The sequence below is a fragment of the Protopterus annectens genome, chromosome 9.part0 (assembly GCF_019279795.1).
Source record: "Protopterus annectens isolate FY-2018-M chromosome 9.part0, PAN1.0, whole genome shotgun sequence".
Classification (NCBI taxonomy): domain Eukaryota; kingdom Metazoa; phylum Chordata; order Ceratodontiformes; family Protopteridae; genus Protopterus; species Protopterus annectens.
In genome coordinates, this window is record NC_056743.1 from 132,019,194 (window position 1) to 132,045,916 (window position 26,723).

At 38.4% G+C, this 26,723-nt stretch overlaps 1 protein-coding gene across 4 annotated transcripts in view; it reads right to left on the bottom strand.

The window, feature by feature from the left end:
• Window positions 1-26,723, bottom strand: part of PAMR1 (peptidase domain containing associated with muscle regeneration 1) — a 1,499,432-nt gene that overhangs the window by 882,243 nt on the left and 590,466 nt on the right. For 2 of the 4 annotated variants that reach the window (XM_044082657.1, XM_044082655.1), the window contains exon 1: window positions 18,475-18,727. The exons of 1 other annotated variant lie outside the window; for it this stretch is intronic. In XM_044082657.1, the coding sequence (XP_043938592.1) occupies window positions 18,475-18,547 (73 nt within the window). In that variant the 5' untranslated portion in view covers window positions 18,548-18,727. Of the gene's footprint in view, window positions 1-18,474; window positions 18,728-26,723 lie in introns of those variants that run through there. One more of the 4 variants, XM_044082658.1, reaches the window with a different exon arrangement.

Consider the following 26,723-nt stretch of genomic DNA (forward strand, 5'->3'; position numbering starts at 1 on the left):
AAGAAATATTGTCATTAATGCCTGGATAACTTTTAGCATTAAGCCTTAATTGCCACAGCATTTTGCAAATCAATGTAGGAGCAGTAATGACATCTAGCACATTTAATCGTGCTTGGAATAGCAAGACTTTTAGGTTCAATGCTCCTTTCCAACATCCTCTTTATATTAGGAGGATTTTAAAAGTAACCACAGGGGCATTGTCAATATATGTACTGAGTGATTCATCACACTTTACAATCTGCTATTTCTTAATAAAATCTGTCTTATGTCATGGGCATCTACAGAATACTGAGGTATCATATTACTGACCTGGCTTCCATGGTTTTCCTGTACCTCAGCAGATGCCTGTGTTTCAGAACTAAAACATAAACCCTTTTTTTTATAATGGCTGCATATTTGTTGTACCTCTCTTTGGTAACAGCCATTTTATATTCTTCTATCCTTTTGATAGGATAACCACTTTCAATAAATAATGAGGTCAACTTTTGAAATTCACATCAAAAGACATTGTCATTAGAAATTAACCCAGATAAACAGACTGACTTTTTACATCCCCTCTTTTCTAATAGGGTGATGTTGACTTGAAAAATGAAGAAAACTATTACAGTATGTTGGATTTCATTAAATAGTAGTTTCCAAGCAAAATCTTGCCTTTTTGAGCACAATCAGATGTGGTAGATGTCATTACTGCTGCTACATTGATTCAGGTCTAAGTGGTTCACTTTGTGAAACCATTCAGAAATGGGCAGTACAATGAAAATATTACTGTTTTTTTTTTTCAAGTAAGGCAGTGTACCTTCCTTGGTGTGCATCCTGCCCAGTATTTTATATCAGAAAGACTAACAATTCCCTGAGCAAAAGGATCTACCAACACATATGAAGTTTTAATAATCTTGACAAAAAGAGTGCCATAGCAAGACACTCTGTGGAATGTACTAATTTCAAAATGTTCAGGTTTTGTGTGTTGGAACAAGTGCACGCAAATGAAGCTGGGAATTGGAAGAACCTCCTCCTTCATTACGAAATGCAGTGGCAATTAAGGCTTAACACTACAAGTTATCCAGGCATTAATGACAATATTTCATTAAGTATTGAATTAATTAATATATAGAGCTGCTACTATTGATTAATAACTTTGAGATGTCCCTTGAATTGTCTTTGCAGTGTTTTCAGCAGGGCTTATAACTGTTTATGATTAGTAGAAAACATCAGGGCCAATGATGCTCTAATATGGTATTGGATGTGCTATACATGAATGGGTGTGTTTCCCAGCTTCTCTTAGATGTTATTCAACTGGTTGAACCTTAAACCTATTCCCCTATTATTTGATATGAAGTTTTGAGACTTGATTGGATGATTCTGATCTGACCACTTAGGCTGCCCTTTCCAGTCATCCCTCTAATATCCATAAAGCTAGCCCATTCCCAGGACACTGATAAGATGGACCGATAGATGTCCTACAGCCATCCCAGTGTATCAGCAATGAATAAACAGACAGTTCTAGTTATCAGCTTTCTTGTTGCAGAATATAAGACGCTCTTTACCATCAAAATAATTAAAATGTCTTGCACAATACTGTCTTAAAAGCTTTTAACAGTCACTTAAAAATATATCTGAATAAGTGCTTAGAAACTCAACTGAAGGAGACAAAGAAATGAATCATTCCTTAAAAATGGCAAAAATTTTAATCATCTCATTTAGATGAATGATACGGTCTGATTAATTGCCTATAAAATGACTATAAGGCCCCACAGGCACTAAACTAAAGAAGAATCTCTCCTCAGGGCTGTATTCTGCTTTGACAGCAAGTTACATGGATCTGTCAGGTGACCAGAGAAAACTTGCACAGGATCTGCAGATAATGGAAATCCCCATTAGGTAGCAGCTTGGTTACAGCCATTTACTTTAGCCAACAAAATGAAAATTGTTTGTTTCTAAAATGTTTAGCCTCAAGCCTTTCTTTTTCTTTAAAGGGCTGTTATGAACTATCTTTTGCTGAGTAGGTGCATAGTTTTGTTTACCTACTCATATACAGACTTTGGCTTACTTACTACAGGCCTACAAGTTTTCATTCTTTCATTGGTATGTTGCGCTATGTAATTAAATGGTTGTGAAAAGTTAATAAAAAATCACATACAAAGAAAATAAGGAAAGACAAGTGGACAACCTAATATGGGTAAAGAATGTACGCAGATCCCAAAAAAAAAGTCTTCAGAAATGCTCCTTACAAAAGTATACAGATGAAAAAGTAATTCTGTGAAAGCAACTAAAACAGAATCACTGATGTTATATACTGTTAAGTCCAAGGTAACTAAACTGTAAAGAAAAAGGAAACTTTTTGTTTTCTTTCTTCATAGACATATTACTCATTGTAAACAATGGCTTAGAAAGTCTACTCATTTTAACTGCTGCTGTACCATATAGAATGGAATCTGTACAGTCTGAATAGCCTACAACTGGAGCTTCCCAGCTGAAAAGGAGCACTCTACGATATTCATGTCAAAGTATTACTGAAAATTCCTTCAAACAATGAAGCATATGTAGACGCTGACATCATAGTATTAATTACTGTTGGCATTATTACATCATTCATAGGAAAACATGATCATAAAAAGTTACTAGGCTAATGGCCTGAGGGCCCTTACAAGCCTAGTCAAATTTACCCTTGTTATCATGATCAGCACTTACTGCCCCTGTCCAATAAGGACACATGTGAAACCCCCAGGGTAAATTTACAGTTACCCATCCAATTGTCCAGATTACATTTAAAGAGGGCTAATGAGGTTCTCTGTTTGATGTAATGTGGGAGTATATTCCAAAGGTGGGGTAACCTCTGGGAGACAAATCTGTCCCTCCAGCAGGTTCTATTGATGTCATGTACCAGGTTTAGGTTCTTAGAGTGAATAACTTGTGTGCCATTTGACTTCCATATGTGCAGCATTTCCAATAAAGCAGGGTCAGAGATCGCCTTATACACAAGGCAGAGATCACCTCTAAGTAGTCTGTATGAAACAGAATAAAGTGATAGTGATTTCAGCTGATCCACATAGGATAGTTGCTGAAGATCTTGAATTTTGCTTGTGAGGAACCTTTGTGGTCTCTCCAGTTGCTGCAGGTGCTTTGAAAGGTACATACCAAAAGGGGTGTTGTACTCAATTATTGGCCTAGTGAGTAAAGAGCACGGGGAGGTGATAACTTCTCTTCTCGAATAACTAAGATAAGATAAGATAACTTATTTTCTCGAGGCAATGCCCTTACTTATGAGATGAGCCATACAGAATGTTCTTCTTTCCACTGTGGAAACATGGTGATCAAAGGCAAGTTTGCTGTCAACCCGAGTGCCCAGATCTCTCACCACTGAGTGCGTACATAGGGTATTGCCATTGATGTGGCAATTTGCAGGAACATCGGTCTTACCAACAGGGATGATAATACATTTTTTGCATTGAGTTTGAGGCTATGACTTTGGCGCTAATCATTTGTTTTCATAAGACCTTCTTGAAGGTTGTTGACATCATTTGGAGATTCTATGGCCATACCCAGTTTGCAGTCATTAGCAAACTTTGTCAGCCACAATCCTTTGGTTTTAGCTTGTACTTCGGAGAAATAGATTCTGAACAGTAGAGGTCCCAGGACTGATCTCTGTGGAACACCACTGGTTATGGGTCTGCTGATGGAGGTAGATTCCCCTATTTTGACTGTATGGATTCTATCAGTGAGCCAATTCGCAACACTGCTTACAATATAAGGGCTGATATCTAGCTGTGAGAGTTTGTCAACAATGCCTGAGTGAGGGATAGTGTCAAATGCCTTGGCTAGGTCTAGGTAGGCTGCATTCACAGATATTCCCTCATTCAGGGCCCTGGTGACTGTCTCGAAGAAGTCCACTAGGTTTAACGGGTATGATCTCCCCTTGACAAATCCAAACTGAGCAGGATCTAGTGTTTGGAAATTACCTCTATCTTTGCCGATAAAGTCCATGATGATTCTCTCCATGGTCTTGCAGACAAGACTAGGCAGGCTAATGGGTCTGTAGTTCCCAGGGTCAGTAAAAACACCACCTTTATGCAAGGGGATAACGATGGCTGTTTTCTATTCAGCTGGGAGAAAGCCAGTGCTTAACACTGTGATTGAAAACAGTACCCAATAATGGTGTTGCTAATTCTTGTATGAGTCCATGCAGGATGCAACCTGGGATATTATCACGTCCCATTGATGCTGTTTTTTGGCCTTAGAGAGGGCATTTAAGATCTGCTCTTTAGGGATACATGGTAAGGGACAGGTGGTAGGATGTCATGAGGTATGTGTGATGTGGATAGGGGAGTGAAGTTTTCACCTAACCTGTCAGCTAACAGGTTAGCTATATCCACTGGCTCAGTATATGTGTTTCCATTAACTAACAGTTTGGCGCAAATCTGGGCCTTACCGTCTAGGTTATAGATGTAACTTAAGAATGCCTTATGGTTGTCTTTTGTTGAGAAGATAACTTGGATTCGTAGTTTGCCTTGGAGGACTTCACAAGAAGTCTTATTTGCTTATTTAAAAAACACAGCAATTAAAAAACAATAAAATAAAACAACAAGCCAAGGTCATGGATCAATCTATAGCTCATCAAATTTATTCAAACTTAGCCCTTCGGCTCCAAGCCTTCAACGAGCATAAATTCGCAATCATCTCATCTTAAACAGTATAAAAATGAATCAATAAGTCAATCATTCAATCAATTAACCAATTCAAATAATATATTTCCAGTTGCATTCTTTGTTCACCCTAAAGGGTTCCAAGGTGTTATACTTTAAAATGAAAAAAAGTTTCTTTACTAAGTAATTTGTCTTTAATATCTCCACATTCTCCTAAGGACACTTCTATTTTTTCTAAAATACAGCCCTTCAAGCTCTCTGGATTTGAATTGTGTGCAGAAGCAAAGTGTTGCACCAAGGGGCTATCAAACTTTCGATTTTTAATATCACGAATGTGTTCTTGCAAACTAGTTTTAAAATTTCTATGCGTCTCCCCTATATAATATAAATTGTGACCACACTTCAGGGCATAGATTAACCCTTCCGTGTTGCATAGAAAAGATCCTCTAGCTACTTCACATTTTTTTTTTTTTTTTTTTTGTGGAATGTATTTACAACATATTTGCAAATAGAACATTTATTGCAAATTTTTGTGCCTGCTTTATTAGTGCTAAGTCTAGTACCTATAGTGACATATGGTGGCAAAAAACAATTGTGCACCACTATGTCAGCTAAATTTCTTCTTTTATAAGAGATACTCACATATTTCTGAAGTAGATATTTTAAATCCTTATCTCTCATTAGCATTGACCAACATTTTTTAACTTCTGTTATTATATTACTTGATAAGATGTTACACGTGGTTACAAAATACACTTCCTTACCTCCTTCACTATAATTCTTTTTCTTATTGCTGTTATTCATACATTCCTTACCCATTTCTCTTTTTCCAACCTTAATCTGTTTTTTTAAGGCACTATCTTCACCTGTGTCAGCCTTTTTATATATATCTTTTAATATTCTCTCCTTACATTCTTTCACTATCCTTTCTTCATACCCTTTTTCTAAAAACATATTTTCTGCCAGTATTAGCTCCTTTTCAAATACACTATCAGAGCTACAAATCTATTTATACTTAGAAATTCATTATAAGGCAGTACAGAGATTAAGTGTTGTGGATGGCAACTAGTTCCAAAGAGAAATGTATTATTCTGATCAAATTTTCTATGCATTTTAGTTTATAGGCACTTAACATCTATATCCAAAAACATAACTTCTTTTCCCATCTGTATGCCATCAAATTTGAAGCCAAAGCTATTAATTTGCAAATCCTTTACAAACAATTGAGCTTCTTCTATATTCCCATTACAAAAAAATCAAATTATCAATGCATTTAAGATATTGTACCACTTGTGATTTGTAGAAATTATGTGTATTTGTATTCTTCTTCAAATTTGGCCATTACTGTAGTTGCATAAGTCTGAATAAATTTGGTGAGTTATAGATTGATCCGTGACCTTGGCTTGTTGTTTTATTTTATTTGCTTATTTAAACTGAGGAGGGAATGTTTCCAGTTTAGACCCTGTTCCTTCTTCCTCAAAGACAGCAGTTTCTTCCTTTTATTGTAAAGCCTGTTAATGGTGGTTGTCCACTGGGCAGGTTTGCTCTTCCTTGAAGAGCTTGTTTTGTTCCTAACAGGTACTGCCAAGTCAATGCAGTTATGCAGGTGCTTACATAGGGTATTGGTGTAGAGCTCTGCATAGTTACCAATTCCGTCTGGGGAGGGGGTGCAGTGAAGCTATTTATACCATCCCGTAAGAGGTTATAATCTGTTTTTTAGTCTAGTTGCTGCTGGAGAGGGTGGCAGGTGTGGTAGTTACTTCAAATGAGACTAAGGGATGAAGTCACAGTGGGATTGCTACAGTGGTCTCCCATATTTAAGCATCAGATCCTGGACACTGGCACCCTTAGTGGGGGTGTCAATCAGCTAGTCCAAGGCACTGGAATTGATAAAGTCGAGGAACCTTTGGGCAGGTGAGTATGAGCACAAGTAATTCACCTTGTCAATGCTAGGGTAGTTAAAGTCACCCAAAACCATGGTGTTCAGATGTATCTTGATAGACTCAAGTTGATCCAAATAAGCAGAGTTGGTGTCCTGATTCATGAAGGTGGTTCTGTAGCTGGCAATGACTTGAATAATGTCCCACCAACAGTTAATTGCACCTGAAGTATCTCCAGAGAATCATACTGTTTAACCAATCTGGAGGTGTATTTCTCTTTGATAAATATTGATACACCACCTTCTTTAGTTTTCTTGCCTTCAGTTTTCTAAACATGAGCCTATGTGCAACATCCTCTATGTGCAACAGTCCATTAGCATATAGACAACAGGTGATTAACTGGATGCCTGTCAGAAGTTTGAAACCATATGTTTCAGGAGGTAGATTGAAAGGTAAGCTGCAAAGATCCTGCCATAAATTACAAGTGCACTTACAGTGCTCTCGTTTGAACGTAAAACACATCTCAGTGCGTGTTAATGTGTTTAAAAACTAAGAGCCACAACAAAAATAATGAAGTTTCACAACAGTTATTTCAAAAAGAGTTCCAGTTGTGTAGCATGTGATTTAAAATGATAGCACAACAAAAGGCTGCAAAAGTTTACCAAAACTAGCATTTAAAATAAATATATGTATAATCTGCTGTTATGCATTTCTCGTGTAATAAAATAGACTTTTAGCAGGATTACTTTCCATTGTTCAGCCTGTCTTTGATCTAGAATGCTGGCTCGAGTCAGAATTTGCTTATGGTTTCATATCTTTGTACCACGAGATTTATGTAGTTGCTTAGGAACAAGGTCTGGGTGGTAAAAGGATAGGACTCATTGCAGAAGGAGTGAGATAGGTTTTATACTGCCTGCCACTAACCACTCTTTCTTCAAGGTGCAGTGACCACAGAGTGGAAATGAGCTTATGGGAGGGGGCCTTCGCCTCTTTCAAAAAAAAAAATACACGTTTTTTTTGCCAGAGTTGTTCATAAATTGAGCAAGTTTATGCATCTAATCTAAAAATGTGTGCACCTGAGATGCAATTTGTACAGCTTAGGACTACAAGAAAATAAAAACCTTCAAATAACCTGTTATGGCTGTCTGAATGATGGCCTCTTCTAGTTGATCCTCACAGTGGTCACTTGGTGGGAATGGGCAGACTGACCAAGGAGAAAGATGTTGATTTAAAGACATAAGGTGCAAAGAGTGGCTAAAAAAGTTAATAAGGGCTAAAATACTTAGCAAGCTATATCTCTAGATAACAAGGAAAACTAATGCATTGACACATTAAAGGTTGTGGTGTTGCCTATATTGAATGAAGTGTTATATTTATTGTATTATTAAATAATTCTAATGACTTTTTATTAAAAATTTCTCAGTTCAGTTAGTCAATTACTTTACCTGTTTGAGGCTATGATATAAACTAGTGAAATACCCAGTTTTTGTTACAACAGCTGGTAATGACTCTTCATGTGTTTCAAAATGCCTGACAGCCCCGAAAGATCTTTTAATAATACTGAAGAAGAAATCTAAGATGAATCTAGTCTGAAGAAATTGCTTTGTTATGGCCACTTCAATAAATTTCAATTACAATTTATTTTGCAGTGAAGATGAATATCTTGCTGACACATTTGAAGTCACAGTGCTCGCCACCATTTATCAAATGTAAAACAACCTAGTCTTTTGTTGTTAAATCATTAAGATGCAGGCATTTCATAAACACTTTTCCCTTTTCTAAACTTTAAACTACCGATATGATATGTCATATGATGCATTTACCTTTTAATCAAAATATTTTCAAAATGTTGCTCTCCCATGTTGACTTTTTGTTGTTAATATATCAACAAACATCAATGGCAGGATTAAGAATACATGCTTCTGCAAGGACCTGGATTCCTGCTGTTTTCCTTGGCTTTTGTATTAGTTACAAATATCTGTATTCTTATTTAATGTTGCATTTCCACCATACAGATGTTAGATGCAATGAAGACTTGAAAGCTTGTTTGGTTATATATTAATTTGGGATACAGACATTATTTAGAAATGTTGCTTTATCGAATTGAGGAAAAGCCCGTACAGCTGTCCAAACGTAGCTGGCTTTACCTGAGTGACACTGCGGTACAGTGAGGAGTGGGACATTTGTCATTTCCCCACTGTAGTGTGATCTCATGGTTAACATATATATCTAGAGAGAGTATGGGGGGGTGGGGCAAGGGAGCTTGCCTCCACGGGAAAAAATAAATATTTTGTTTTTCTGTACTTTTTTTTTTTTTCGATCCTTTGAGGATCGAATATTGAGTGCAATCATTTCTGTTTCTGTGTTATGACATTTTGCTAAAATGTCATATGCTTGTTTATTTACTAATGCAATTGGCTGACTAACATACTGAGCCATAAATCTCTTACATGGGAGGAGATTTGAACTCCAGGATACGGGCATAAACTTTCAGTTCAATATGCCTTAATGAATATAGGTAGATAAACACCCAGCTTTGTGAAATTTACCTGTGTACGTTGGGTGCAGTCACTAGACAATATGATAAGCAAACAGAGTGCTCAAGGTTCTTAGCATAACAGAAGGTATTTGTTTTCCAGTTTGGTACTTTGCACGAAAGGGTTTTCAAAAAGAGGTGATAGCAAGTAAAAAATAAGGGAAGTCTACATGCACATTTCAGGGTTGTATGTTAAAGCTGCACAAGTCTGTCAGTGAAACTGAAATAGACATGTGCGCACAGAAAGGTAGACGGTGTTGCACTGACATCAAATGTGCCAGTAGAACTAGGAACAGATGCTGAAATTAAAGGGAAGTTAAAAGATATATCCACAATAACTGAGCAGTATATATGGAGTAGGAAAAATTGAAGGGTTGTTGTATATGAGGAAGGGATACAGATAAAATGGATGGGGATGCCGGAGACTGGAGAAAAATGAAGTAGGGGACAGGGTTAACATATATGGCTTTGCCCTTTACTATGAAAGAAAATCTTCAAATACTACATTTAAAACTTAAAATTTAATTACGTACAATGTGCCACATGAAAGGACTGTTTGGTACAATAGGCGCAAATGAGTCATCAAAGGTTACACAAATAAATTTAGTGGTTTCTGGGATAATCAAACTCCCCTCATGTACAAACGTACTAGAAAATTCTGTTAATAGCTTAGATTATATTTTTAGCAGTAAAAAAAAGCATTCCTTTAGCTTCACCTTTTGTTTAAGGAAAGCCCCACTTTTTTCCATGACAATATTAAAGTCTGTGACTGTAAAAAAAAAGCATATGCTACTGTGCATTTCCAGTTGTTGGAAAAGTAGTATTCCGTTCCAGAAATAGTTTGTTAAAGTAGCAGAAGATCATCATGTTATCTAGTGGGGAGGTTGGCTGGAATGGCTAAGGAGTATATTATTGATGTCACCTTCTTAGTTGTTCCATAGATCTTTCCTCAGCCACTACAAATCCCTATTGCCCCTTATTTGAACATCTCCTTTCTGACGATACATTAACAGATATCAGTTCTTCTGAATTGGAAAGAGTAGAAGGTTTCCTCAGTTGTCCTTATAAACTATAAAGCCAGTTTATCCTGATATGAGACTTCAACCACCGTAGCTAGTACAGAATGCAGCTGCGAGGAATTTTTCAGGTAGTGGGAGAGAAAGCCATCTGCCAAGGTGGCACTTACATATAGCACAAAGTATCTTTAGTCTTCACACATTTAGGCCCCAGTGTGAAACAGGTGCTACACTGGTCTTCAGTAAGCCTACTAAGCCATGCATAACATAGCAGCATCTCAAAGTATTCCCCCTAGTCTGAGGTACGACCACCTCAGAGTCAGTATTTAGTTAGTAGGGTTTGGGGAGAGAAGCTTCTCCCACACATCAGAGGATACAGAGCGATAAAGCCTCCCTGCAGAAGCACCTTTGTAGCATGGCAGTGAACATTGGAAATCACTTTTAAGGTAATGGAATCACATTATTTCTATCAGTTACAGAACTGTCATTTTCCGATCTCACATTAGGTCCAGTATAACTTTTAGTTTCATTTTTCTGAAGAATTCTGTTCAAACACAAAAATAGTGGTGAGACAGTGACCCAAAATCAGGGTCAACTTTTAAATATTTCTCTAATTTACTAAAAGTTAAAAGAACTACAGGTTTTAGATCAACATGCACTGGTTAAAAAATGAGTATGATACTCTAGTGATTAGGATTCTTGACTAACTGTCATCCTCGGTGATTTACCAGAATATCAACAATTTTATGAGGGTCAGGGTAAAAAGATGAGGCAAAATCAGAGACATTTCAAAGGTATGGGCACAGGATGACAGACTACCAAACAGAACATACTTAAAATAACAATATGAATAGGCAAAGGACAAGCAGTACCTGTTGTTATAGTCCAACTGGATAATTAAACCTTCTTGTAGTGCTACAGATCTTCTTTACAGTTAGTACACCCAAACTATGTCAGGAATAACTGGGAAAGTGAAGGACAGTGGCATGCATACAAATGCAGTATGAAATATCATTCTGACAAGAGCAGTGACAAGCACCTCCATACATATGGAACACCCCACAAAATGCTGAAGTACTGCAAAGGAGAAAAACAGCATAACTGAAGTGGTACACCCATAGCCAGTCCAGTTGGATGGTGGGAGGTGCAGAGGCTGGTCTGAACTTATATGGACCAGCAGCTTAAGACCTGAATTGTCACCCTGAAGTGAATCTAAATGCATTTGGAAAATTCATATAGCTGCAGGTCTCATCCGTCAGGCCACCAATAACGGCTCCAACCTCTAATGTCAGCTGTGGAGGTAGCTGACTTTTGAGTGGGTTCTTTGTTTTGAAAACTAGGTAGGTGATCCTTATTCTACCTTATCTCCTTTTGTGTATACTAACCCTGCCCTGCTTGTTGTCCAAATTCCCCATCACTTTTTGTCAACTTTCTCTTTGTCTGTGTATCTCCTCTGCAGCCCAATCCCCATTTGTATCAGCACATCCCGTATCAGTCTTTTATCTCTTTTATATGTTTGTGATCTGCCCCTGTTGCCATTCCTCTAGCCTCCTTCTGCCCCTGATGCCATCCATCTACCCTCCTTCCTACCCACATTATCCCCTATTTCCCTCCTCTTCTACCCTTCATCTTTAGAAGAAAAGGGTACCTGTCCCACAAAACATACCCTTCTTCCTCCATATGACTTTACTTTTCTCTAGTCCTTGTCCTTTTTACTGTTCCTTTGCTTGCACTTTTACCTTTTTGGCTGTCCCAGCATCCTTTTTTCCTTCACACTTATATAGTTGGCACTTTGCTGTGTAGCATTTGCACTGGCCTGAAAACCATGCCCATGCAGCACACATGTGGTGTTGAATGCACATTTGCGCACACATTTTGGTAAGTACCCCACAATCATGCCAATAGGGAATGTGTGTTTTTGCTGAATGGTGTTTGTCTGACTGACAACAGAGTCACATCTTTATTGCTAAAAGCTACTTTCAGTCAAGGTATAATGTTGCCTTATCTCCACCATTGTGGAACCATGGAGTCAGTATTTATAAGGTGGGAGGGAGGGGTCTTCCCCTAATATGATGGGTACATAGGAGCTTGACCCCTGCAAAAACAGCTTTAAATTGTGTTAGCTGAAAGTTGGCGTGTCTATCAGAGGAAAGACCTTTGACAATCATGAATCCTGCTGATGACTCCAAGTCATGTAACAGCTCATAATATGGTTTAGTTTATTGCATGGTGAATGCTTTTTTTCATAAGTGTACAGCTTCATTATACATCACTGTCCATGCTATTTTAGCACTTATGCATACCTAATCCTCATCAGGACAAGTCACTCAATTCTAATCACTTTACATATTGTGGCAGTTGTATTATCAGTTTTTCTTAAGTGTGTTTATGGCACATTCTGCTTGCATATCACAAACATTCAGTGATGCTAGATAAACTGACTTTGGAATCATAGTCAAAATGGGTTTGCTTGCTTTGATTAATCCTCTATTAGTTTGAAAAATGGAAGCGGCACATAATAAAGACTGCCTTATTAAAATGTTCACATGAAGACGTTTATGGAACATTCAAGGCAGCTTTTTTTGATCTTTTTATTTAATGCGAGTTTTCTGATAAAATGGCATTACATGCAGTAATAAATCAAACGATTTTAACTTAAAAACTGTCAATGTACAATCCAACAACCTGTTAAACAAGCAGACTTAGAGAATTATCATAACAGTGAATTAAGGAGGGTGTACACTAGGCTTTACACTTCCTAATCCCATACTCTGTTCCAGCAAGATGAATGATACAAGAAAGCATAATGGAATCTGATGATATCCCTTTCACAAAGGCTTAGTTCATCTTCACAAAGGTCTAGTTCATACTCAGAGAAACTAAGTAGTGAATGTCTGCCAGAACCCTTTTAAGGATTTTAATACTTAACACACAGTCATGAATGTTTTATATTTCAGATTTAACAACTTGACATCTATTGATCTACGGCCATTAGGGTGAGAAGTTTCCCCATGAGTTATAATGTAGGATTTTGAAATTGTCATAGGGAGCAGCACACATGCTTTCCAGTTTTGGAAACTCCCTCTTTCTTGTAGGCCATCAGACCTAAGATTGAGATTTGGACCTGAGACTGATATCACTGCTTTTGAGAGCACTCAAAAGTATGTGCCATTGTCTAAGGATGTTAACATATGAATATAACCTGCTTAAAGAAAACGGTAGTACCAACAATGTGTAATAGCTTCTGACATTTCTGTGGGGACCATTGCCATTTCAACAGGGGCAATCAGTGCACAAATAAACTAATCATATCTCTGAACAACGCATGAACTAGAGGTGATATTACTCTCTGTCTGCTTACCTGCTCAGCAGTGCTCTGGGAGTTTGTCACTTAAGATTAAAGGTATTACCTACAAACAAGGTTCATCTTGTAAATGAGGATTTGTCTCTCTGAATGTTCATTTGCCTTCTGGGTCACTCAAAACAAGTCACAAAAGAAGCAGTTCTGCCAAAGTGTTTTTTTACCTGTTTAACTGGTAAATCCAAAGCATCCAGATTTGAATACAAATGAGGACTATTTGCTCTGCAGAAGGAAGCTGAATATGGAATACAAGGAGAATAAGAACACTAAAACGTTGTAAACCAAATTGTCTTTAACACAGTTATGCTTAGTCAGAAACACGTTTGTGTCAGGTTATCTGCTTTTACATCGCCCCGTTCCTTACTTTTACAACCACTGCAGTGACAGATTGATCTCTAATAAGCCATAATGCTATGCTGCAAATGGAAATATCTCCAAAAGTCATAATGTGTAGGTCTATATCTTACATTAAGACAGGTAAAAACAACTCCATTATAATGAATCTAGCACCTCTAACTCACCTAAGGTGAACATACCCTTTCCTTTTCAAAAATATACATACAGATACAAATGCATGTACAACTAAACAACACTATACATTTTATAGTTTATTCTTGTATCTTTTGGGGCTCTTGGAGTATAATATCTGCCAGGTATTTTGGTTGTTTTAATTCCTTTGATCACAAATCAGAAATCTTAGATATACATAATCAATAAAGGTTATGTAAGTGATGAGTACGTGTGTGTCTGTACCTGTGCATGTATGAGTGCAAATGTGTGTGTGTGTGTGTGTGTGTGTGTGTGTGTGTGTGTTCAAATGTGTACATGTATGTTTGTATACAGACATTAGTAAAAACTTAAATAACTTTTATAGCTTAGATGAAAAATACATGAAAAATACCTCCTGCAGCAACAATTATGTACCCTATATCATCTCTGAAACATCAGGTGGAGGAACTATTTTCCACGAGAGATATCTACAAATATAATAAAACAATGACAGATAAAACATGTTGTCTGTAAGAAAATAGTACAATAATGCCCTCCAGGATGACATAACACAGAATAAAACACCCTCCAGGAATGAGAGAGTGCTCTGCCTGTAGTGTTAGGCTTCACAACACCCTGTTCCCCATTATTTTCTGAATATTGACACTCTCTTAGGCATTATTCCCTGCTGGATTTACACTAGCCTTGCTAAGCCAGAATAATGATTATTTAAAATATCATATGGGTCATTCACTTTCATACACAGACTTCCTCAGTACGGACTCATAACCACTTTATTGACTGTATAGTCCTCAGGTGTCAGTTTATGATAAAATAAAAAAGATAGCAGTCACAGTAATGCATTTCAGCTCGTTCTACACAAACACACAAAAATTCTGTCAGGCCAAATCAGAGACGGTTTAAAATGATGACAACTGGGGTCACTCAACGTCTTTCACAGCCTACCTTGGTGCCCACTCTGAGGTCTGATTTTGATTAAAAAAAAATAATTACAGCAATCCATTTAAGCTTCTTTTACTAACATAGGCATTAGCCCTGCCAAGACAGATCAATGACAGTTTAAAATGATAGCTGCATCAGTTACATTCATCCATAGACTAGACTGCCTCTGTGCCAACCAGTTATACTCATTTTATTGACTGTGTGCAACTTAAAAGTCTGACTGTAATCAAATAAATAAATATTGTCATCAATGATATACTTAAGGTCATTGCTGTCAGACACGTACAATGGAAACCTTTGCACTCCCCCAACATGCATACACTGTATTCCATAATAACATGTTAGGTGGGAGTGGCCTCTCAGAAGATCACAGACAAAATACTAGTTCATTTAAAATATATTTAATAAAAAAAGTTATATGCTATGCTTGCAAAGTCCCCCACCACCAGCACCAAAAAGTGCTTTCAGTTTTGCCTCAGGTACCAGTCATCTGATGCACCTTGGGCTAATGGGAAAGGCTCCTCACTACTTCATCTAGCAGCCAAACAGCCCAACTGAAATGCCATTTTGAGCACCCTGAATCGGCAAGACCTGTTACAAGGTCTGAGCACCTCATATTCTATGAAGGTGTACCGATAAATGCTTTACAAATATCCCAGTAAAGTTAGTTCATTTTTTTTTCATTACAAACATCAGAATTCATATGTGGGGTTCCAAATGATGAAACAGGAAACTGCAAGTAACTGCCCAATCACCTTAACTAACTGCTTTCAGACTAGATGAGCAGTAACTGTACTCTGAGATCCTCTTGAATTTATCACACAAAGTGAGCCTAGTTATATATTTAAGGAGCATAAGTTCTGCAAGTTCAGTCTGTAATGTCATTCTTTAGGTCACTATCCAAAAACTTACTTTAAAAAGAACTTTCTATATCACTACCACAACACAAGACAGCTTGGTCACTCACCACACACACACACACACACACACACACACCAATATATCTATCCCCTTAGCTGAGCCTAACTCTAACCCTAAAACCCATGCTACATCTATGCCCTTATCTAACCCTTACTGTAAACTTATAATGCAGATACTCCTACATACACTAAAACCTAAACCCTACTCTAACCCTAAAATACATGCACTCCCTGCCCTACCACAAACCTACTTATTTTTGTCTACCAAAACGGAAGTCGTCCAATCTGCCATTCATAAAACCTGACTTTCTTAGAACACACAAGTGTAGACCAAGTGAAATGCAATTGTGTGTGTGTGTGTGTGTGTGTGTGTGTATATATTTATATATATATATATATATATATATATATATATACACACACATACACAAATACGTTATATGTAAATATATACATACATAAACACATTGATAATAGTTATAATGTGTGTGTGTATTTGTGCATGCATGAAAACATGACAAAAAAGTGCAAGGTAAACATTTTCGGTAGGAACAAAATGTGTTAGGGTATTACACAGGTTAGTGTAAGCATTATACTTTTACAGAAAATGGTCAACATTTTAAACTTGCCCATCTGCTTTTTGAATATGGTAGGGATACTATCAGTTTCCTGAAAAGCCTGGTGTATTTATTTAACTAAACATTTTATTTTTGTAATATTTAAAAATGTGTTTGAGCAAATTGGATATTTTGCCCATAAAGCAATTAGCCTGCCCAGTTTCAAATCTGTCAGAGACTGTAAGACTTTCCACATTAACTTACATTATCCTTACAGTAACTAACCCCCTTCCTCTCTAGCAGTCATTTCAAAATTCCCCAGGCTCTCACAATTTATCCTTCATGGTCAGTGTCTCGGTCTAAGCTTGGCAGTCCTTCCAACAGTCAGTGAGTCCTCCCCCCCCCCCAAGCAATGGGGCAGTAACTGGATTCTTCAGCTAGAGGGAAATAAATCATTCCCTTCAGTATCTTCCAGTATGTCACATATTGGATTCATATTTCACTCTGCATTTCCCTTTTTCCCTAAACAACACAATACTTGTATTCTATGGTAAACATCCAGTGGTACAATATTATGACTAAGCTGATGAGGTACATTACGTGTTGAAGAACATCTCTATAAAATTACACTGTGACTGATTTTAACATAGCATGACAGCTGTACTTCAGTATTCTGAACCCTATTTCTCATCCCAAGTGATGTGGCCAAAGCTCCTGTACTGAGTGGTCAGCAGTGGCAACAGACTAAATGAAAGCATCTACAATGCCACCCACCTGGCATCCTGAAGCCAGCCTACAGCTAACAGAACATTCAGAAATCCTCATCAGTGGATATCTTTGCAGAAATTTTGGCACGGGCAATACACCCAATACAACTGTTACTGCTTTTAAATCTATTGTTTTTGACTTTGACCCTTTTTCCAGGATTTTAAATTTATAGAAACAATATTTATATTTCAGCATCACATTTTGCCTTAATGTAGCACGTACTTATTGGTTAGTACTCAACATATTCGTGTAAGTATTTTTTACTGCACAGTGCTGTTGCTGTATATCGAACAGTAAGTGCTGAATACCTGTCCACTTGTTTGGTATAACTTGTTTAGTCATGTTATTACAAAAATGAGAGTAAACATTAACTTCTATTTATAGAATATACTTTGGTTCTTGACTGATTTTGGATGCAAGAATTTATAAAGCTGTATATGTCAATCATTTTCAGAGGTAGACACAGTACAGCACCTTATATACTATGTTATGCATTAACACACACATTAAAATGTACACAGAATAAATGGATAGCAGCACAAAAAAACAACAAGAAGCGTCGCACCTGAAACCTGTATGGAGTATATACAGGTACATACAGCTTAATTTCTCGGGTATACATTTTACTTTACCAGATAAGACTGCTAGTAAAATCAAAGCCTCCAACACAATACAAAAAGCAAGCAACACAAATAAAATACAAGCTATGGTAAGGCAGACTGTGTATAAAACACAAAATAATACTTTAGATGTCATATATATATATATATATATATATATATATATATATATATATATATATATATATATATATAGTTCCTTCACTTCATTTTTATTGCCATCTGAACATCTCACGTATAAACCTGTCATTTTCACCCATGCCCTAGGTTAATGGTGTCATAATAAAATTATATGGGCTTTACGGATTACAAAGATTTCACCAAAGGAAACTTGACTTAAAGAAAATCACTCAATAAAGAACGCACAACAGTGAACACATGCTGTATAACAAGTTCAGGAAAGAAACGCTCATATTTGTTTCTAGAAATATTTCTCTGGAGAATACTCCCAGAAAACAATTGGCATTGAAAGGTTACAGCTGTTATACATGGACTGAAGCAGATGTTTTTCTTTCACATTAGAATAGCAAGAATGTGTTTGTCTGCCTTCCAGTCACTGTTTATATTCATACTTGCACTACTGTGTATTTGTGCAAATATAAGGTGATGCTCAACAGCCTGGAAACCTAAACAACCATCCTGAAAATTTAGATAAACTGTCTACCTCTGCTACAAAATCAGCAGGGGATATCCTGATGGAATCATGAAATAAAGCTTTGCTTACCATGTGGCACAGCTAAAACCAGGTTCAGATGGATGAAAGTAAGCTGTACCGTGATCCAGAATGCCAGCCCCATCCTGTAAAGCAAACCGATCTCTCAGTAGTTCGAGTAGCTTTGTGCAATGTTTATTTGACATAACTTAAATCGCTCTGAGCAAGTCTCATATTTCAGACCTCTATGATTTCTCATCACATTACCACTGCTACTTAGAAAACACTTAAAAAGATGCTGGAGAAATGACATCATCTTTGCCCAGTGGAGTCCCAAACATTGAAACAGAAAACAAAACAAAAAGAGCAGTATGTTAATTTAACCCTTTATTGCTACGTTTTTTACATCTAGAGGTGAAGTTCTTCTGTCTGCTGCTTAGTAAACTTTCATAATGAGCAACAGCATTTCTGCATGATCTGAGCAACACGTTCAACATTTTTCCTGCAATGCCATGTTTAGTGCGCATAAAAATGATGTTTTAAATGTTTTAACTTCCACTTTAAACTTAACATCCTGCTAAAATAAAGTACTTTGCAATGGAAGTAGGTCAATTACACTATAGTGTGTATATAATGACTGAAACACCGTAAACATACTGAAGAGTTTGCAGCCATCTGTGTGTTTCATAATGTTAAAATGTGAAAGGAATATATTTTCTTTGTGTTTATTGCATATTAGTACTGTAATATGTTTGAGGATACAAATCCCATAATACCCCTTATGAAGCGGAGTAACAAAGCATGAATCATGATGTTAAAAATGTAAATAATAACTATAACTTACTGACAGAAGCAAATTGCAATCCCAGAGTACCTTACAAGTGTGAAGGCATTATTTAGTATCCAACAGTCTAGAGCTACTGAGGTGGTCTGACTACTCAGAATGAGGATCTAGGATTATAAATGGAGATTTGCACTGTGGTGCAATTTGATATTCCTGAAAAAAAGTACATTAGTGAAATCACAGAAAAGACCATTTTATTAAAAACAGATCCTTCTGTCCAACATTACCAGAGAAATTGAATGTATTTCTTTATCTCTTAAATGGTAACTGCATAGTTCTAGTCAGAGTGTGTTTGTTGAAAGCCCATACCTATCATGGCAGTGTATATTCTCTTTATACTTTTGACGCCAAGTTGCATTCACTGTACATTTGGTTAGTGAATCAGACGTTTGTGTACTTTTTTTAATTTAACTCTGGTTGAATTTTTTTTTTAAGTGTGTTGGGTTTCTAATACCATGACGGGCATACCTCTCAACTGTACAGATTTGTCTCATATTTTTGATCTTTTCCTCATAAAATGTTGGTTTTATGGCAAATCATTGGCATATCATTGCAGATTGAAGTCAGAAAATAATGACAGACATTTGAGTTTCAAACTTCATGCTCTTCAGAAAATTCATGATAAGTTTGTAAGAGCAATATTTAAAATATGTCCTTATTTTTTGGCCTTTGTCCAGATTTCTTGCTCTAACAGGTTGAGAGGTATACAGCGGGAATAGATCCCATTTCAAAGTATGATGAAAGGTCATGAGCCAGAGTCGCTCTTTGCAGCACCTGTAATATGCCCAGAAGTGGCTCCTTCTGTAATTCATATGGAGTTACATGTATCGGTAGCATATCTAAATATGGCTGTAAATTCTTTTTTTATGAGAACCATTGCACCTACTACTATTGGAACTGTCTGGGTGTCCTGCTTCCACACTGCCATCATTTCTGCCTACAAATCCTGGTATTTTGTGACTTTGTGTCTCTCTGTACATAAGACACTGTAATCGAGTGCAACAATTTAATTGATCAATGCTTCTTTTGTCTTATTCTCAGCTACTTCAGTATTGTAATGTTTGCATAATCCCCAATGCAACAGTCTTGCCACATTATTATCCCTTTCAGTATACAGACCCTCTGCCATTAGTGTATCGCACCTATCAAAAAGATGTGCAACGGTTTCCAATTCTGTTTTACAAAACTTGCATTTATCTGTTTCTCCAACATGTTCACTGGACTTTGTAAACTAAAGTATGCATAGTTCACTATCCTGGCCCACCAATATTAACTTCTTGTAATTTGGTTTAAATTCACCGCTTCTTCATTATTCCTGCATCAGATTCTGATTGACATGAGGTTATTTTATTTTTTATTTTTATTTTACATTTGTTGACCGGGATAGTCCAACTGGATGCATGTCCATTTTCAGCGGAGGCCCGAGGAGAAAAGCTCCAAGGGTAAGCAGATACAGCATTACATAACACCAGCATTACATATTACAAACAGACTACTTACAGAGATTACATAAGTAAGCAAGTTAAACAAGTTCCACAGGTTACAGTTAGTCCTGAGCACAAGTCAGGATTAAATTAAATTGCACAGTAAACTGGTTATTCCATGAGTTTTCTGCACTTGCAACTATATTGATGTTTTTTCCACATTTTTGCCTTCTCATCTGATCCTTCACTTCATATTCTTTCTTTAGTTTCTTGCCACATTCAGCTGTTCCCTGATTTTGTCTATTTTTAGCTTGAGTTCCATTCCTGCTCAACATCAATATGCTTCTGCTAAACTAAGCAGGGAAGTCATCTGTGGCTTGTTCTCCTCATGTTTTAAAATCGTCACTATGTTTGGATCTTGTGGGGTTAGCAGATATGTATGCAGTCATATGATTTCAGATTTATATATGTAATTAATTTTGAGGAGGCCCATACATCCTTCAGAACAGGGAATATATATAACTGTGGTATAAAATGATTTTTTATAACTCATTTGATTAGCATGAAGCATTTTTCTTGTTTTCCAGTCCAACTGATCCAATACCTATTGGGGCCAGTCAATCACCCCAAAACCAAAACTTAGAACAGGAAGGGCAAAATGGTTTATAGCTTGGACTTTGTTCCTAGATGTCAGGGCTGTTAATTTAATCTGTTGGGCACCAGTCATGTGACTCAAGACACCATCACTCTGGTGATCATCAGACTTTTTGGGTCAGTGAAGTGAATCTGAGGACTAAACCACTGCTCCTCACATATCTGGTATGACAGATGGCTGTCAGTTACAGACATAAAATCCCTACAGTACCAGTACAGTCACCAGAACTGCTGAAAATGGCAAGGATATTAGGAATTGACCTTTTATAGCCTGTAAAGCAGCTTTACTACCAAAGGTGTGTGTACACTTTTCAGCCACAAGGCAAAAATGGACAGGTTTAGTTTTCAACAGCAGTTATTTTATTTTTTAAAAAAATTAAAGTAGGGACAGGCAGAAAATGAGGTCTCTTCACAGCTATGCTAAATTTTTCATGTCCTTGTTGATTAAGGAGTGTAAAGCAAAAGGAATCTCACATGAAGATACGTACCATGAAGATATAATGCTATATTTGTGTGCAGTGAGAACACAGCCCAGTAACCCTGATAACATTCTAGTAGGTGCTGATGGATCTACAGGGGACAAAGGACAATTGATTCTTTCCCCAGATGACCCAAAAAACCCCAAATGGGATCGCAGAGACTGGCATTGGAGAAGAAGCATCTGGAACTCAAAGCAGCAGGTACATAGAGAGGGAATGAGCCACAGATAGAGAGAAACAGCACTGACAGAAGTAGGAGATGACCATCCTTTACCAGAAGCACATTAGTCATGGGCAGGGGAAAGCCAAATCATGGATACCCAGGCAGTAAAAAAAATTCCCATACTGGGAAGAAGGGTATGATTTTGACAGTTTTGTATGGGAATTAGAAAGGCTGCAAAATCAACAGCAAGTTGAACAAGTGAAGTGTGTGAGGTTTTTCTGTGCCTTTAGCTGCAGGTAAATCAGTACATGCAGTTTCCAAACTTAGAGATGTCAATTGCTTAAGTTACACTAATGTTAAAGAATATTTAGCTGTATACTTTAAAGTGAGGTCTGAAATGTATAGAAAGAAGTCTAGAGAGCAGAGAAGAAAAGCACATAACAGCATGAGGGAACATATTGCAGAAATCAGTAATTGCTTTCATAGATGGGTGAGAAATAGGAGGTCACCACATTTGAAATGCTTACAGATCTGTTGATGAGAAGAAAAAGCCCCTCAATACTCTGCCTAAGGACATGTGGAGTTGCATGACAAACTGTAAGTGTAACACGAATGAGGAGAGCTGTTGGAAGGAGACCTCCAGCACTACTGAGGAGAGCTGTTGGAAGGAGACATCCAACACTACTGATGAGAGCTGTTGGAAGGAGTCCTCCAACACTACTGAGGAGACCTGTTGGAAGGAGACCTCCAGCACTACTGAGGAGAGCTGTTGGAAGGAGACCTCCAGCACTACTGAGGACAGCTGTTGGAAGGAGACCTCCAGCACTACTGAGGAGAGCTGTTGGAAGGAGTCCTCCAACACTACTGAGGAGAGCTGTTGGAAGGAGACCTCCAGCACTACTGAGGAGAGCTGTTGGAAGGAGACCTCCAGTACTACTGAGGAGAGCTGTTGGAAGGAGTCCTCCAACACTACTGAGGAGAGCTGTTGGAAGGAGACCTCCAGCACTACTGAGGAGAGCTGTTGGAAGGAGACATCCAACACTACTGATGAGAGCTGTTGGAAGGAGTCCTCCAACACTACTGAGGAGAGCTGTTGGAAGGAGACCTCCAGCACTACTGAGGAGAGCTGTTGGAAGGAGACCTCCAGCACTACTGAGGACAGCTGTTGGAAGGAGACCTCCAGTACTACTGAGGAGAGCTGTTGGAAGGAGTCCTCCAACACTACTGAGGAGAGCTGTTGGAAGGAGACCTCCAGCACTACTGAGAAGAGCTGTTGGAAGGAGACCTCCAGCACTACTGAGGAGAGCTGTTGGAAGGAGACCTCCAGCACTACTGAGGAGAGCTGTTGGAAGGAGACCTCCAGCACTACTGAGGAGAGCTGTTGGAAGGAGACCTCCAGCACTACTGAGGAGAGCTGTTGGAAGGAGACCTCCAGCACTACTGAGGAGAGCTGTTGGAAGGAGACCTCCAGCACTACTGAGGACAGCTGTTGGAAGGAGACCTCCAGTACTACTGAGGAGAGCTGTTGGAAGGAGTCCTCCAACACTACTGAGGAGAGCTGTTGGAAGGAGACCTCCAGCACTACTGAGAAGAGCTGTTGGAAGGAGACCTCCAGCACTACTGAGGAGAGCTGTTGGAAGGAGACCTCCAGCACTACTGAGGAGAGCTGTTGGAAGGAGACCTCCAGCACTACTGAGGACAGCTGTTGGAAGGAGACCTCCAGCACTACTGAGGAGAGCTGCTGGAAGGAGACCTCCAGCACTACTGAGGAGAGCTGTTGGAAGGAGACCTCCAGCACTACTGAGGAGAGCTGTTGGAAGGAGACCTCCAGCACTACTGAGGAGAGCTGTTGGAAGGAGACCTCCAGCACTACTGAGGAGAGTTGTTGGAAGGAGACCTCCAGCTAGCTTGCAGGTTGCAACTCTATGGGAAGATGGTAACCAGCAATGTACATAGGAACAATGGAACCCATAGGTGCATCCTAAGACAATACAGAAAGCTCCACAGGTAAAGGGGGAACTTATGGGTTTCTTGTAGATGCCCATGTCTTGGGATTTAATGTTATAAGTGTAACCAAAGGGAACATGCAGAGTCTCACTGACAAGTGTGGCTCTGTTGGAAACAAAATTTCTAGAAGCAGCAACCAAGCACTAGAACAGCGGTGGGTTGTCTTGAGACAACTGCACAAAACAGCCACAAAGGATGTAGCCTATCCTTGTAGAGGGCAAAGGAACATTGCCAAGAGTAACACAAATTCATAAATTCTTAAACTAACCATTATAAAGCTTGCAGGAGTCAAAAGAGAGCAGCACTTGCCTGGGAGTCCACTACATTTAGGGGTTTGGGTGGGATACCTTTCCAGTTGCCTTTGATCAGAGTTAACCTGGAATGGGAAGGGGACAAGGAAGCAAGAAGGTGACCCTGTTTGAGCTTATCCCCACAAATTTCCTAACAGTGAATCACTAACAATGTAGCACATTATCTGCATGCAGTTACCTGCAGCCAAGCATGTAGGCAAACACATGTGGATGGCAGTAGGTAGAGATTAAATCAGGATCCACATCTTCAACCAGTGCTGGTGATGTGTTTATGAGAAGCTGGTCAGTAGAAGTGAAACAGGAACAGAGCCACAGCAGAGATGATGTACTGGGCTTCACTCGGAATGGGTTACTTTAAGTGGAGAAGCAGGTGATAGCAGTCAGCCAGAATTTTAGACACCACTGACAGAAGAAATAAGACTTCCTTTGGAACGGGAGCTGTTGAGGGTCCCACAGGAAAAGTTGAAGGAAGCTCAGCTCTCAGATCATACCTTAGAGGACTGCAAATATATGTAGCAAAATAGGGTGTTGATAGTCAAGGACAGGTAGAGTCCAAATATTATGAACAACTTTTTGTACAGAGAATGGGCCTCTGAAGGATAGCTAGAGAGAAAAGTAAAATAGCAATTGATTGTAACTAAAGCATACTGACGAGCACTTATGGCCACATCCACAATATCACATCTGCAGGTCTTGTGTGTATAAAGCATTCTAAAAGACAGCTTATGCAATTTTTTTTATTGGCCTTGCATTACAAAGGTTGTAACATGGTACTTCAAGAACTTGCAAACATTATCGAAAGGTCAGTAAGACAGGAAACAAAGTTTCTTAAATGGCTTTCCCTCCTGAACCATTTTGGAGGGTAGTTAATGACACTGTTGGAGTTCTGAGTACACAAAGTTTCACAGGTAAGAAATATGTCCTGGAGGTAGATAATTATGTGACTAGTTATACAGAGACAAAATTTCTGCCTTCCATTGAAACTGAAAAGGTGGCAAACATTTTCAGCAGGGTAAGTTTTCAAACAGAAATACTGAAAAAACATGTTAAGTTTGTGTCAGACCTGCTGGCCTGTTTGTGAAGTGTTTTGGTTAAAATATTTAAAGACTACCTCTCCACCCGTAAATCAATTGTCTGGTGGAGATGTTTAACTCTGCATTGAAAAGAATGTTGTGGGCATTTTCACACAGTTCTATAGGGAGAGGGGTAAGAGTCTGGCTCCTCATATCTTCTCTTTGCATACAGGGAGGTGCCTCACACTCTTCTGTTATTTGAGCTGATATATGGCCAAAAGATGAGGATGTGTGTGATTCTCACACAGAGTCCATTTTCGAACCATCCTAACCTTCAGGACTAGGCATGGGAAGTTCATGAGATTGGTCCAGGAGCATTTGGCAGAAGCAAAACAGCAGCAGAAAGTTTGGTATAACAGGACACCCTGAGAGACAGTAGCCTGCTGCTCGGTAGGTGATGATGCTCATATCTGTTTGTCACAACAAGCTGCAAGTAGCCTTCAATATCCTTTATTATTGTGAAGAATGTGAGGGATGTTAACTACAAAACAGAGTTACTGCACAAATTCTACCATGTTAATATGACAAAGTCCTTCCATAACATAGAAGCTCTGATGCTCAGCATCTGATTTGAGTTGTGGAAGTAGTGGCAATGGAATGTGGTGGTAGATCTCAGTGATCTTTGGAATGACATGTCAGTGACAGAGGTGGCCCTGTCTCTGCAGCTACATCCTAACAAAATTCAGGAAGTTTGAACACAAATTTGTGGATATGATCACCTGTTAAGCCAAGGTGTACCCACCAAGTCCAGCATCATGTAGACACAGGACCCCAACAGCCCATCAGATAAGCCCTTTTCATGATGTCTAGAAGTATCTGGCAAACAGAGAGGAATTGCATGTCATTTTGGAACTGGGGGTAATCTTGAAGTTCAACAGACTCCTGGCCTCATCACTGTAGGGGTTTGGGGGTTGGCTTAATGGTTAAGGTATTTACCTTACAGACACAAGGTACAAGGTTTGATTCTCAGCTTTGGGAAGCATGACTCAAGTTAAAAAGGACCCCTGGGATCATTAAATTAGTAATTACTTATGAATCCATGACCAGGTGCTAAAAAAAGTTGGTAGCACCAGGTAGTATGTGGATTATAGGAAACTAAACAGTCACACAGTCAAAGTTTACACCTTGCTATGGCATGCAAAACCTTAGAGCACCTGCATGGAGCTAAGTATTTAACCACTACTGACTTGATCAAGGGTTACTAGCAGGTGCTCTTGACATCTGCATCCAGGTAGATGTTAAGTATTTGTGATACCATTCAGATTATAATAGTTTACAAAAAATGACCTTTTGAATGAAGAATGCCTCAACAACCTTCCAGAGGGTGGAAGCTCTCATCCTAAAATGAGCAGGAGATTATGTCTTA